Here is a 14,873-nt window from a genome sequence, read left to right as displayed (position 1 = left end):
ACACACTATAAGAACTCACGTGCTAATATTTAAACTTTCATCTAATAAACATCACTACACATTCATTTAGATCACTGATGATAATCAACAATTCATGAACGATAACACAGTTTAAAAACAGATCAATCGTTTTGATAGAATAACTATGGAGCAGAAGTAGACAGTTGAATAAATAAACATCTAACTTAAAGATTAAGCCTTTTATGATTTAACATCCAGAAATAAAACGACAAGACGTTTTCCAGCTGATTAGATTTATAAAGAACACACAGAGTCAGAGCATGAAAATAATAAAGTTACAGAAAACATTTACACTTTTATCATCAAATCTTTTTACACAAACGTCACTTTACTGACGTTAAACATGAAAATAAAAAGCGGCTGCATTTAATGAATTTGCTACAAATTTAATGAGCTCAGTTTGAGTTTCAAACTGCTGCCCAACATCTCAGCCTCAATATTACATCAATATTCATAATAATCATCAATATTATAGCATCATCACACATGTAATGTTCTGAAGAACAGAAACTGCTAGAAAAATAAAAACAGGTTTTTCTTTTTGGAAAATCATCAAACTGATAAAGTTCAGTTTTTTTTCTCTTCTGTTAAACTCGTGAATGAGTCAAGTTAGAAAATGATAAACAGCAGCGCCACCTGCAGGTAGATCGCATGATAAAAAAACACCTGAAATGTTTTTACAGTTAAAAGATTACGAATCTGTTCGATAAATATCAAGGAGAGTCACTTTTGATCAGTTTTATAACTGACCACTTTTTTGCATCATGTGACTGATTCAACTTCATCTTGTTCTTCATCAAGATTTATACTTCAGCTTCATCATCATCATTATCTTCATCAGTGTTCCTTTTAAAACACTGAATCATCAAATCAACCAACATCGAACCAACTCAGAGCCAGGACAGGGTCATGGCACCGTGTGGTTGATCTGGTTCTGACTCGAACATTTCTACAAACAAACATGAACAATAACAGCATAAATAAACTGACTGGTTCGTCCAACCGACCAATCAGAAAGACAGAATCTGTAAAGGTTCTATACAAGTGACAAATCCAGGCTATCATGCTAACATGCTAACAGCTTCAGTCATATAATAAACAGCTTCTGACTCAGATTCAGAGACTCAGAGACTCGGACTCAAGACTCATAAATTGGCAGCATCAGGATTTAACCCTCTGAAGATTCAGGACAGAAATGTAAAGACTCAATGGATCGCTGGGGCCCCGCCTTCTTTCATAACCTCCACTGGAGTATATGTGGGAGGGGCTCCAGCTCACGTGATGATGTAAACAGGTTACATGATTTTCATTCATGAACATTCAGAAAAAAAATAACAGCGTCTTTTAAACAGGAAATTATGTCATCATCAGCTGGTGACATCATAGCGACATCAGCAGAGTTCCTGAGGTCAGAGGTCAGAGGTCAGGTCCTTAACTTGGCTCTGCTCCACACTCGCTCTCCTCTGGAATGTCCTGCAGGTCTGAGAGGTCAGAGGTCACAGGTCATCATGGGAACCAACTATACAGCGCACTGATAATAATAAACAATAGCTCAAATATTCATTTAACAAGCAAAACACAGATCAATTCATTCAGAGACCGACCTCTTGGGCTGTCAGAGCGAGGGGAGATCATCATTTCCTCCTCCTTCTCCTCCTTTCTCTCCTTGCAGCCATCTATTTGATCAGCTAGATTCGGACTGGCCAATGGGGCCGTTGGGCGGGGCTCCAGTTCCCTGCTGCCACGCCTCTTGCTCACCTGTAGACAGAGGCACCTGAGATTAGCTTAGTTCAGCTTCATTTACATCAGATTCTGAGTTTAACCTACCGCTTCCTCCTTCATCACATCACTGACGTCTCCATTGCCCCTCCTCCTGCTGGCTCGTTCCCCCCTCTCAGGCTCCTCCTCCCTCAGACGGAGGCGTGTCACTTCCTGCTGCAGGCGGTCTACCTGTTGCCGTAGCAACACTGTCTCCCCAGTGGCGTCCAATCCCGTGTCCCGCGAAATAGAACGACGAAGGCTGGGACCAGAACCAGGACCAGAGGTGGAGCCTTGGGTGGAGGGGGTGGTGCCTGCTCTGACTGACAGCTCCAGGATTGAGTCTTGACAAATCACAGCAGCCTGGGGGAGGAGTCAGTGGTCAATTAACTATTACACCAACATTAGATGAGTAACTGACATGTAAATGATCAATGTTCAATAACAACAACAATAAGCAGAACGATAACTCACCTGCAGGGCGTGAAGTTGGAGGCTCAGGTTGACCAATCGCTGACGGGCTTCCTGTGAAGATGAGTCAGCTGTTATAAACTTGTGATTTTAACAAACTAATGTTTGTTCATTTATGTACAAACTTAAATCCCACAAAACGGCAGCACAGCCAGATTCAAGACAGAACACAGTATCAAGGTTTCAGTCATTTGATCTCTTTGGTTTAAGAAAGGAGACGATGGAACAAACATGAGAAACTCTGGTTATTGATGAACCTTCGTCTTTGACCACATCGAAAACGTCTCATCAACAGGAAGCTCTGACCTCTGACCTCTGGGAACAAAGCCTCGTGTAGTGTTGTTTTCTCCTAAAGTAACATGAACTCAGTCTTTACTGGTTGTGTGTTACCGATTGCAACAGACTGCTGGTTGTGTTTACACTGTGTGTGTCAGTCTGGGTCAAAGTGCATCACTACAATAAACCAGATGAACTGTGTGTAAAGTTTTGTTGACTGTGTGACTGACTCGATAGTGTTTTGAATGGGATTTAGTGTTAAGAACTTTAACCCTCTTTAAGAGTTTAATGTATTTATTATTCTTTATTAAACAAGGTAAACAGCGGCCACAGGGATTTCTGTGTCACATGATCCAGGAGTGATGAGTGTTACCTTGTTTACGGTTTGTTCCTGCAGCCGGTTCCCGTTTCTGTCCTGAGAGACAAAAACAGAAAATGAACTTCCTGTTCAAAATGTCTACTAAGTCACTTGGTACCCTGGAATCAGAATGTTTGTTTACCTGTGACGAGGGGTCGTTCAGGTCAAACGAGCCGTTCAGGGAACCAGAGTCACCGTCTGACACACAGGGGAAAGGCAGTGTCATCACTCAAACACTAGATGGCAGTACCAGCACTCAGACAATTTCCAGTGTCACAAAGCTTCGGTACAGTTATTATTATTTCTCTTGATTAATTTCAAACAGCAGGTTAGAAATGTCCTTTACTGTGAAGTCTCCGGTTCCCGTTGGTCACAGTCGACCTCTGTGTGTCGAACAGCAGCTTCGCCAGTTTGTCCACTGAAAACAAGAAACAGGTTCGATTCCCGACATCGTCCAATCAAACTAATTCAAAAGACATCAAATCAAACCGAGCGGCACCTTCAGAGATGGTGGCCATGAGGAGCAGCTCGGCCTGAGGAGCGTGAGGAGTGTCGGCCCTGAAGAGGTTCCTACAGAGCAACGAGCTGGAGGAGGTCCTGGTTGAGGAGGTGCTCCCCTCCAAACCTCCTTCTTCTTCTGCTCCTCCTCTTCCTGTCGCCTCCACCAGGTCAGAAAACAGAGTGACACGCTCCTGCAGTAGCTCCAGCACCTCCCTGTCCTTCTGCTGGATATCAGCTGAGAAAAGGAGAGGAGGAGGAAAAAACCCAATGATCTCTTTTTTTGTGAGACAGAGCAGAGGTGTTGTAGGAGGAGGAGGTGCAGTAAGAGGAGGTACCATAGGGGGAGGAGGTACAGTAGGAGGAGAAGGAGGTGGAAGTGCAGTAGGAGGCGGAAGTGCCCTAAGGGGAGGAGGTGCAGTAGTAGGAGGATGTGTAGTAGGAGGAGGAGGTGCAGTAGAGGGAGGACGTGCCGTAGGGGGAGAAGGTACAGTAGGAGGATTAGGAGGCGGAGGTGCAGTAGGGGGAGGAGGTAAAGTAGGAGGAGGAGGTGCAGTATTGGGAGGAGGTGCAGTAGAATGAGGAGGTGTATTCGGGGGAGGAGGTGCAGTAGTGTGAGGTGCTACAGTAGGAGGAGGAGGTGCAGTAGTGTGAGGAGGTACAGTAGGAGGTGCAGTAGGAGAAGGAGGTACAGTAGGAGGTGCAGTAGGAGAAGGAGGTGCAGTAGGGGGAGGAGGTGCAGTAGGAGAAGGAGGAGGAGGTGCAGTAGGGGTAGGAGGAGGTGCAGTAGGAGAAGGAGGAGGAGGTGCAGTAGGGGGAGGAGGTGCAGTACCTCTGATTCTCCTCTGTAAAGCTTTGTCTTCAGTCTCAATGAGAGGAAACTCATCTCTGGATGGACAACTGAAAAAAAAACATGATACAGTGAAGTACTGACCTACTGAATTCAGTACTGACCTGAGAGCAGTACTGACCTGAGAGCAGTACTACAGTGTTACAGTACTGACCTACTGAATGCAGTACTGACCTGAGAGCAGTACTACAGTGTAACAGTACTGACCTACTGAATGCAGTACTGACCTGAGAGCAGTACTACAGTGTTACAGTACTGACCTACTGAATGCAGTACTGACCTGAGAGCAGTACTACAGTGTTACAGTACTGACCTACTGAATGCAGTACTGACCTGAGAGCAGTACTACAGTGTAACAGTACTGACCTACTGAATGCAGTACTGACCTGAGAGCAGTACTACAGTGTTACAGTACTGACCTACTGAATGCAGTACTGACCTGAGAGCAGTACTACAGTGTAACAGTACTGACCTACTGAATGCAGTACTGACCTGAGAGCAGTACTACAGTGTTACAGTACTGACCTACTGAATGCAGTACTGACATGAGAGCAGTACTACAGTGTAACAGTACTGACCTACTGAATGCAGTACTGACCTGACAGCAGCCTGCTGGATCCACGTCATCCAGGTGCGGCGGTCTTCTTTGGAGGAAGCGTGCAGTTCATACATCGCTGGAGGGGTGGAGTCACTGAGCAGGTACATCCCTCGCTCCTGATTGGCTATGTCTCTGACAATCAGGTTAGTCAGAGACACAACTGGAGACTTATCCTGAGACAGACAGACAGGTCAGACAAACAGGTGAGACTGTGGTTCAGGGGGTGGGGGGGGGGGGGGGGGGTCGCTGTGGGCGTGAAGCGGGGCATGAGTTGTTTTTTTAAAAGGAAACATTCATGTGCGCATGCACGGTTTTATAAGAATTTCTGCAGATGGATGAGCAGGGACATGAGGTCGTACAGGTGTGAGCAGGTGTGACCAGGTGTGAGCAGGTGGGACCAGGTGTGACCAGGTAGGACCAGGTGTGACCAGGTGGGACCAGGTGGGACCAGGGAGAACCAGGTGTGACTCACCAGTGATGCAAAGGTGAATTTCTGATCTTTGTCCTGAAGGAAAACCAGGATGTCTGACATCAGCAGCACCTGCACATCTGGACAAAAGCACAAGGGCTGGTGAGCAGATGTCAGCTCCACCGACAGTTACACCTGAGAACAGGTCAACTGGATACTACCTTTCATTCTGGAGCCCTGGACCTTCCAGAGGAGTGTCCCCTCATGAAGGAGCCTCCTCCTCAGTAGCTCTCCTCCTCTGAACACTCCTCCTCCGTGGACCTCGGCCTGAGCCCTCCCGTCCAGACGGGCCTGGATCTCCTGCAGCCTCCTGGTTCGGTCCAGCTCCAGAACCTCCTGATCCACGGAGCTGATTAGACCTTTCAGGAGCTGCAGTGCCTTGCTCAAAGCCTGCACCTCCTCCTCGCTGCCTAGAGGTCACAGAGACATGGTGACATCAGAGGTCAGAGGTCAAAGGCTAGTAGAGGTTTTCAGCCGTTAGTAGAGGTCAGAGTTAAGATAAGTTAATAATAATAATAATCTTTATATACAGTTTGAGCAGAAGACTTATGGACTCATACACATCGAGCTCGTTGATCAGTTTAAAATCTGCAGGAATGAACGAGCTGTGATGTCCTGCAGGGGGCAGCACTGGTTCCCCTCTGTACCATCACCTCCACTGGGTCAGGGCGGGATCCCAGTCAGGGCTCAGCAGCGCCCCCTGCAGTCCCCTCAGCAGACACACTGCTCTGACCCTTCTTATAAAGTGATGAGTGACCCAGGTTCTCTCGAGACGTCACATGTCCCCCACCTTTAGTGTTGTCCAGGATGCGCTGGATGAGGACGGGGTACTTGGTGATTCGTTGTGTCACCAGCAGGATGCACTCCTGGACGCCATGACGACGCAGCAGAGGACCACGACAGACACGCTGAGCATTTTGGAGCAAAAGAGATAAACCAGTTTAAACCAGTTTAAACCCAAAGGTAAAATAGGTGCAAACCCTGGGGACTGGAACAGGATCATGTCAGCAGCAGGTTCAAAGGGGTCAACGTGAGGCGAAGTCCAAATGAGTTCATTCAAGCTTAGTTCAGGGAAACACAACTAAACACAGTTAACAAAAGACTCTTTGATTCAGGACTGACACCAGATCTGCTTCAGTCTAAACAGGAAGAAAGAGTCTCTCATTAAAATCTGTCAAACCATCAGATCAAATTCAGTAGAACCAGTTTCCTGTCTGGACCTGTTCCAAGTGATTCAGTCAAGGACCAGATCCAGGATCAGGTCTTATCCTCACCCTGACCAGCTGCTGCAGTCTTCGGTCTCGAGCAAAAACTTCTTTGTAGAGTTTCACAGCTTTCGGGTGTCGACTGCAGAACTCGGAGTAAACTTTCTTCATGTCGTCTGCACACGCACCTGAGAACTACACAGCACAGACCACACACCACACAACACACACCACACAACACACACAAACATTTTAGCAGTTTTTAAAAACCAGGAATTGTTGAATCTGACGACCTCTGACCCTGTGATGTCATACCTGTCTGAGCAGCAGGGTTCCGATGCTGCGGACGGTGAAGTTGTTGGCGCTGCCCTCCATCAGCCCCTCCTTCCTCCGGGTCAGGAGCTCGGACAGGAAGTTGGAGTGGAGCTCCAGCAGCTGGTCCAGACAGGGGAAGATGGTGTGAACCACACCCGCCTCCAGCATCACCTCTTCCTGCATCCCCCGCCGGTACACGCCCTCCATGATCCGCAGCGTGCGCACGTGGTGAAACTCCGTCTGGATCAACTCTGAGAGACAGACCATAACCTGGTTAGTCCTGATGTCATGGTAACAGACACACAGAGCGATCTCCATGACAACAGTCACTGCGTCCTGATGACATTGAAAAAAAATTAATTATATATATTAATATATATATATGTCACCTTCCTAAAATAATGGCCTACGTCATTGTTTGCCTAAAATTATTTTCTTTGCCTAAATCCTCTCGTGATGCCTCCTCTGTCAAATCCCCCAGATCCCAGGTGAACAGGTCATGTGACCTACACCTGTAGAGTGACGGCCCAGGTCAAGAGTTGGACCTTTTATTTTGCCTAAGTCAAAAGACAATGTGACTTCGGAAAGCTTTTCAAGATGGCGGCTGCATCAAGATGAACAAAAATCGACCTAGCCGCTGAAGTTATGTCCATGATTCAGAGCTCCTCCCCTCTTGATAAGTGATGAGGTTTACTCTAATATAGGCTGGGCCATAAATATTACATAGTTATTCAGTCGTTTTATTCAGCAAAATAGCTCGGTGTAAAATTGTCACAAAGGCATGTTCAAGAATTTGCCAAAGTCATTTATGCCTCTTATCTTACATAATTGACAGATATTGTTATTAGCGTGTCAATAGTCATTTATTGTCATAACCTTTTTGAGGGAAATTATTAATAAATGTTATATATTCAATATTATTATTTTGTGTGTGTTTTCTGAAAAACCTGAAAAAAGGACTTGGGCCATTAGTGTCAGATTGTGACGATGTGTATATTTCGGGGGTGCGTTTACTGACATCAGCGCATCAGTAATAAACTTGACTTTCACCGATGTTCATTGGTATTGTAACGTCCCACAACTTCCTCTCTTCTTTGTAACTTTATTAAAGTCAACACGAACATGTCCCACTTCCTTCCTCATTCACCACTGTCCCCCAACAAACCAGCCAATGAGAACCTGTCACCCCACACAACCCCACCCCATTGGTCTAGAACTGTCACATGCCCCAGCCCGACCTGTTCACTGACCCTCAGGACATCTCAATACTTTAACACGGTGTTTAGTTAAACTAAAGATTATTTCATAAATCTGATTGCATTTGTGCTCATTAAAAGATAAGAGTGATAAAGGGCTGAAATAATTTAAAACAGTGCTTTTAAATAATGATTTAATTATTTTTCTGGGACAAAAGGGTGAATGAATAACAACAACAACGAGATAGACAAATATTTGTATCAGTAGCGGCTAGGTTGTTGTTTTAAACATCGGTCTCGGCCAGGGATATCCATATTGGTGCATCCCTAGTATAAACTTATATGTATAAATATATGTTGGTACCGTAGATGACGTCCTGCTGCTTGATGAGGTCTTTGTGAAGCGTCTGCAGGAACTTTGGTTCGACAGCACGACTCCAACTGTCGGCCTGAACACAGCTGCCCTCCACCTGCAGCTCCTCCAGCAGGGGGCTCCACCACCATTCACCTGCAAACAATACACATATAACCAGCACGCAGAGGTCCCACTGTTTCCCACAATGCATCATGATGAATAGAGTCCAACCGATGGTCACTAGCTGATCAGACCGACCCGTCGATAAATGTAAATACGAGTCCAACGTTCTCCTGCGACGGTCACGTCATGACCACGACAATGAGTATCGTCCACAGGCGTTTTTTCTTTCCTGATGAGCTCACTATATCGTTTTTATATATAAAAGTCACTAAAGTCACTCTATACGAGCCAATCAGCTGCAGGCTTCACAGAGGGACATGGGATCAGCAGCAGTGATTGACAGACCTTCGTCAGTTAGCGACTCCATCGACAAAGTTCTGCTCCGGAAGTTTAAAGACTCGGTCGACTGAGAGAGAATCTTCCTGAGACCTGTAGATTCCTCCAGACCCCTGAGAGACAGACAGGTGAGAGAGAGAGAGAGAGGTGAGAGAGAGAGGGTGGGGAGACAGACAGGTCAGAGAGAGAGAGAGAGAGAGAGAGAGAGGTGAGACAGACAGGTGAGAGAGAGAGGTGAGAGAGAGAGGGGAGAGAGAGGTGAGAGAGAGAGGGTGGGGAGACAGACAGGTCAGAGAGAGAGAGAGAGAGAGAGAGAGAGAGAGAGAGAGAGAGAGGTGAGACAGACAGGTCAGAGAGAGAGAGAGAGAGAGAGAGAGGTTAGAGAGACAGACAGGTGAGAGAGAGAGAGAGAGAGAGAGAGAGAGAGAGAGAGAGAGAGAGAGGTGAGAGAGAGAGGTGAGACAGACAGGTCAGAGAGAGAGAGAGGTGAGAGAGAGAGAGAGGTGAGACAGACAGGTCAGAGAGAGAGAGAGAGAGAGAGAGAGAGGGGAGAGAGAGAGAGGTTAGAGAGACAGACAGGTGAGAGATAGAGAGGTGAGAGAGAGGTTAGAGAGACAGACAGGTGAGAGAGAGAGGTGAGAGAGAGAGGTGAGACAGACAGGTCAGAGAGAGAGAGAGGTGAGACAGACAGGTCAGAGAGAGAGAGAGAGAGAGAGAGAGAGAGGGGAGAGAGAGAGAGGTTAGAGAGACAGACAGGTGAGAGAGAGAGAGAGGTGAGAGAGAGAGAGGGTGGGGAGAGAGAGAGAGAGAGAGGTGAGAGAGAGAGAGGGGAGAGAGAGATAGGTGAGAGAGAGAGAGGGGGGAGAGAGAGAGGGGGGAGAGAGAGAGGGGAGAGAGAGAAGTTAGAGAGACAGAAAGATGAGAGAGAGAGGTGAGAGAGAGACAGACAGGTGAGAGAGACCGAGGTGAGAGAGAGACAGACAGGTGAGAGAGAGAGAGGTTAGAGAGAGACCGATGTGAGAGAGAGACAGACAGGTGAGAGAGACCGATGTGAGAGAGAGAGGTTAGAGAGGTAGACAGATGAGAGAGAGAGGTGAGAGAGAGACAGACAGGTGAGAGAGAGACAGACAGGTGAGATTACTATTTGTATTACACAGGAAGCCTTTTGATAAAACTATTACAATAAAAGAATCATGAATAAAAAAGGTATAAACAAACTATTTCTAAATAAAATGCAAAAGATGAAATGATCAAATGTGTTTATTTCAGCTGATGAGTAGTGAATGGTTCTGATGTCAGTTCTCACCCTGCGATGTTATTGGTGGAGACGCTCTTAGCGAGTGAGAGTCCAGAGCGAACTCGTCTGGAGCCGAGCAGCGACTGACGGAGGCTGTCAGACGGATAGATGGCCGAGCTCGGACGCTCCTTCATCATTGGAGCTGAAGATGAAGAGAAGAAGAAATAAAGCTTGTTCTAATTACCCATGATGCAACTGGTCTGTCACTGTGTCAGACAGACAGACAGACTCACTTTTGGTCCGGAGGGCGACGCTCTGCAGAGCTGAACTGTTCCTGACCATCGACAGCTTCTGTTGCTGTTAGAGAGACAGACAGGTGATCAGAGAAGGGACAGGTCATCAGTGAAGACAGACAGGTCCTCAGTGAAGACAGACAGGTCCTCAGTGAAGACAGAGAGGTCATCAGTGAAGACAGACAGGTGATCAGAGAAGACAGACAGGTGATCAGAGAAGGGACAGGTCCTCAGTGAAGACAGACAGGTGATCAGAGAAGGGACAGGTCCTCAGTGAAGACAGACAGGTCCTCAGTGAAGACAGACAGGTCCTCAGTGAAGACAGACAGGTGATCAGTGAAGACAGACAGGTCATCAGTGAAGACAGACAGGTCCTCAGTGAAGACAGACAGGTGATCAGACAAGGGAAAGGTCATCAGAGAAGACAGACAGGTCCTCAGTGAAGACAGACAGGTCCTCAGTGAAGACAGACAGGTCATCAGTGAAGACAGACAAGTCCTCAGTGAAGACAGACAGGTGATCAGAGAAGGGACAGGTCCTCAGTGAAGACAGACAGGTCCTCAGTGAAGACAGAGAGGTCATCAGTGAAGACAGACAGGTGATCAGAGAAGGGACAGGTCCTCAGTGAAGACAGACAGGTCATCAGTGAAGACAGACAGGTGATCAGAGAAGGGACAGGTCCTCAGTGAAGACAGACAGGTGATCAGAGAAGGGACAGGTCACCAGTGAAGACAGACAGGTCACCAGTGAAGACAGACAGGTGATCAGACAGGTCTCACCTTCTGTTTCATCTTGGCACAGTTGGCCAAGCTGTCTCTGCAGCGGTTGTGAATGGTGACATTGCAGGCTGAGAGACAGACGGGAGGAGACGGAGACACTTTGAATATTAAAACCACAGAACTTTATTCATATGAAAGATTTATGTATAAATCAACCTGTAGATTCACTTTAAATATCAACATTTAGAAAATATTCATGTTTATACATGAAGAGAGAAGGTTTGAATATTTACACGTATGTTGTGTATGTTTGACACGTATGTTTGACATGTTGTGGGCCTGGTACCTGGACAGCTGAGCGCCTCCTTGGCGGTGATGCTCCTGTTGCAGGACGAGCATAGCGTGGTGGAGGACACGGTCAGAGACGTGAACAGGTGACCATTGCTCGACCGGGCCTCTCGCTCCCTCGCCTCCTTCTCTCTCCCCTTCAGACGCTCCTTCTCCTTATTCTGATCAAACCATCAGGTTTACACACCAACCAATCAGAACATTACTACACACCAACCAATCAGAGCTCAACCACAGACAGGCTGCTACAACTGACTCATTTAAAGGATTATAATCGATACATAAATGGTTGACATCTAATTGAGTCATCGATTAGTCGAGTGTGTTGTAATTCACACTGTGTAAGAGGATTTCACATGTAACAGCAACATATATATATATATATATATTAATTCTTACTATTCATAATTCAAGTTCATGACACATACACCACAATGACGAGTTCATACTTGGTTAGGGATCTTGAATTAAGGTGAAATTAAACATCTTGAACTTACTTACTAAATTAGCCTCATAATTAAATTCCAGATGTCTGTGGTACTGGTTCCCTATCACATTATTAACTGATTATCAAAATAATCATTATTTGAAGCAAATCAGAATTAAACAATCTGTACAGTTTGTTTTTTACAAAACTAGTGTGTGTGTTTTTTTTAATGTAAACTACAACTCCCAGGGTGATCATGTGACATCATGAGACGCGTAAATGAAACGACAGAAAACAGTTCATTCATTAGAACGACAAATAAATACTGATCAGCTGATCAATAAAGAGCTCAGTGATGGAGGGAAAGAAAGAGAGCTCTGTCTGGGGAGGTCATGAGACAGAGAGAGAGAGAGAGGAGAGAGAAGAGAGACAGAGAGACGGAGAGAGAGAGAGGAGAGAGAGAGAAAGAGAGAGAGACACTCTCTGACACTTGCTGTGTGACCAATTGTCTCTCTATAGTTGTGAGGACACTTGAACCCTAAACCCCATCGACCTCCATCCCTCATCTGACCCACTTTGAATGTTTCTTTTCACAGGTCAAAGGTCAAAGAGGACAGAAGATGGAATGAGGACATCTTTCACTCCACACTTCCTGTTTCTCACTTCTTCTACAGGAAGCCTGTTTAGCTCTGTCCACGGAGGTTCCTGTCCCAACCTCGTTGTCCTCTACAAACATCTCTCTAGTTTTATAAGATATCCTGTCTTTAGTCGCCTGAGACGTCTCCACGTCTGAGATGTCCCCTAATCCTTAATTACAACCCCCCCCCCCCTCCCCCCTTGTTTTACAAGCAATGAAGCTTTATCAGGAAACTGTCCTCCGTCTGTCTGGCTCTGTTGATACTAACTCCTTACCTTAACCAGTCCCCACCTTAACATCCCCTTACCTTAACCAGTCCCTAACCTTGACAATTACCTTAACCATTCCCTGACCTTAACCATTTCCCACCTAAACCAGTCCCTTACCTTGACAATTCCCTTACCCAGTCCCTGACCTGAACCCAGTGCTCACAAAGCTCAGTGTGATGGTTTTAAACCTAAATTGGTCCTCATAAGTACAGAAAGACGTGCACGCACATACAGACACACGCACGCACACAAGCACGGCTCCCCTCCCCCCTCGTTTCCTCCTGCAGGACAAAGCGGCCACGCTGCAGTTAACGGACACACACCAAAACACACTAACACACACTGAAACATAAAAACACAAAACCAGATGCACACTCAAACACAGACACACACACCGAAACACACACAGACCCACAACTCACACACATTTAAAACATCGAAGCTTCTAAACTGAGAAAAAAGTCGTTTCCCGTTTCTGTTCAACTTCACCGTCTCACACACGCACACACACACACTCACTCACTCACTCACTCACTCACACACACACACACACACGCTCACTCACACAAATACACACAAATCGATGATCCTCCAATTGCGGATCGATCAGAACCATCGATAACATCTGTCTAACGGAAAAGAGGTTTTTCTGAGACGTGAGACAGACAAAGAGAGAAAGACGGAAAGTGACGCGGACTCCCACAACCTCCCTCGGTGTGTGACCGGTGTGTGATCAGTGTGTGTGTGTGTGTGTGTGTGTGGCAGTCCGACCCGCTCCCGGTCCGCGGGATCGATCAGTGGAGTGTGTACTTGTAGTTCTCGTGTGGACGCACCTTCAGGTTGATTTCCTTCATCCTGTCCTGTCTCCTACTCTCCAGCAGCCGGGACATCCCCGCCCTCAAACCCAGCACACCTCCTGTTCGATCACCGCCCGCCCGGATCCACAGCTGATCGATGCCCGCCCTGCGCTGATCACGAGGATCCGTTCGGTTCTGGTCCCGGAGCGGTCTGCGGTCTGATTCCCAGGGGGCGGGGCCACTTTCTGACTGACAGCGCCTCTCTCTACTTCTGATCAATCACAGCTCGGCCCGCTGCTGCCGCTCTCAGCCAATCCCCTCACCGTTCGCCTCTCATACCCCGCCCACAAGCATCTGTCAGGGAGGGCGTTGGGAGGGCTTGTTTACGACACCGGCGCGCGGACGTTCCGGATGTTGGGTGGAGTCAGTCTCTATGACAACGTGTCAATGCACACACTGAGCTTTACAACCAATCAGAGAGCCGCAGGTGGTCACATGACACCGGAGACAAGGGGCACCGCCCGCCCCGCGGATGGCTGCTGGACGCTGGTGTTTATATAAAGCGAACCCGCGAGTTTCTGAGCGGAAACACACAGAAACACCAGACAACATATGGTACACAAATACTGCGTTAAACAAATACTGTGTAATTTAAATACTGCTTTAATCTGTATGTAGTGGGCTACTGTGCCTAGCCCTGAGGATCTATTACTGTGTGTACTACTCTGAGTAGAACGGTGTGTATTACTATATGTAGTACTATCTGTAGTATCCTACCCTAACCCTAGAGACAGACAGACACAGACCGATTTTTATATTTTTAAACAAAAACTTTATTTCATATTATTTAATTAAAGAATATGTAAATCCATGCTTTCATTCTAAATAAGTTAAAACTCACTGAACAAATGATATTTTCATAAGACCACATTCAATTCTTTCACGTTTCACTAACACAACAAAGAGGAACTCACTGTTTTTGTAAAAATAGACAACTTGGCCACTCCCTCCACTAAATGAAGCAGCTGCCATGAACGCACAATCAAACTTCCTGAATAGAAGATCTGATGCGTCGAAGGTTCAAATCCTTCACATTCAGAGAAGGTTTTCTGATCCATCACAGAAACACTGACACCGTGGCTTCGACCCCCCTGAAGATCAGCTGACTTAATGCTCCTCTCCACACTTTACCAGTTCACCATTCAGTTTCACTTTGTTTAAGAATTTTACACAATACTTGTATAGTGTTTTTCCAGTTAACATGTAGAAATGTGAAGTACTGGAGTACTGGTCCTGTGAGTCCTTCCACAGTCCTCT

General features: G+C 46.5%; 1 protein-coding gene across 1 annotated transcript; it reads right to left on the bottom strand.

The window, feature by feature from the left end:
- Window positions 1–185: 185 nt before the first annotated feature.
- arhgef2 (rho/rac guanine nucleotide exchange factor (GEF) 2) lies at window positions 186–13,792 on the bottom strand. Its single transcript, XM_053431568.1, has 22 exons — window positions 13,593–13,792; window positions 11,425–11,587; window positions 11,139–11,206; window positions 10,360–10,423; window positions 10,136–10,268; window positions 8,839–8,942; window positions 8,380–8,523; window positions 6,820–7,070; window positions 6,574–6,699; window positions 6,090–6,207; window positions 5,461–5,709; window positions 5,303–5,379; window positions 4,831–5,003; window positions 4,215–4,282; window positions 3,384–3,620; window positions 3,231–3,302; window positions 3,027–3,082; window positions 2,900–2,941; window positions 2,254–2,304; window positions 1,849–2,142; window positions 1,626–1,779; window positions 186–1,502 (listed from the first exon to the last, which is right to left on the bottom strand). The coding sequence occupies exons 1-22, from the start codon at window positions 13,647–13,649 to the stop codon at window positions 1,453–1,455; spliced, it is 2,751 nt and encodes a 916-aa protein (XP_053287543.1). The 5' UTR covers window positions 13,650–13,792; the 3' UTR covers window positions 186–1,452.
- Window positions 13,793–14,873: the final 1,081 nt, after the last annotated feature.

The sequence above is a fragment of the Pleuronectes platessa genome, chromosome 10 (assembly GCF_947347685.1).
Source record: "Pleuronectes platessa chromosome 10, fPlePla1.1, whole genome shotgun sequence".
In the NCBI taxonomy this organism is placed as follows: Eukaryota; Metazoa; Chordata; class Actinopteri; order Pleuronectiformes; family Pleuronectidae; genus Pleuronectes; species Pleuronectes platessa.
The sequence above is the reverse complement of the archived record's forward strand: the minus strand, read 5'-3'. Positions and strand labels throughout refer to the sequence as shown.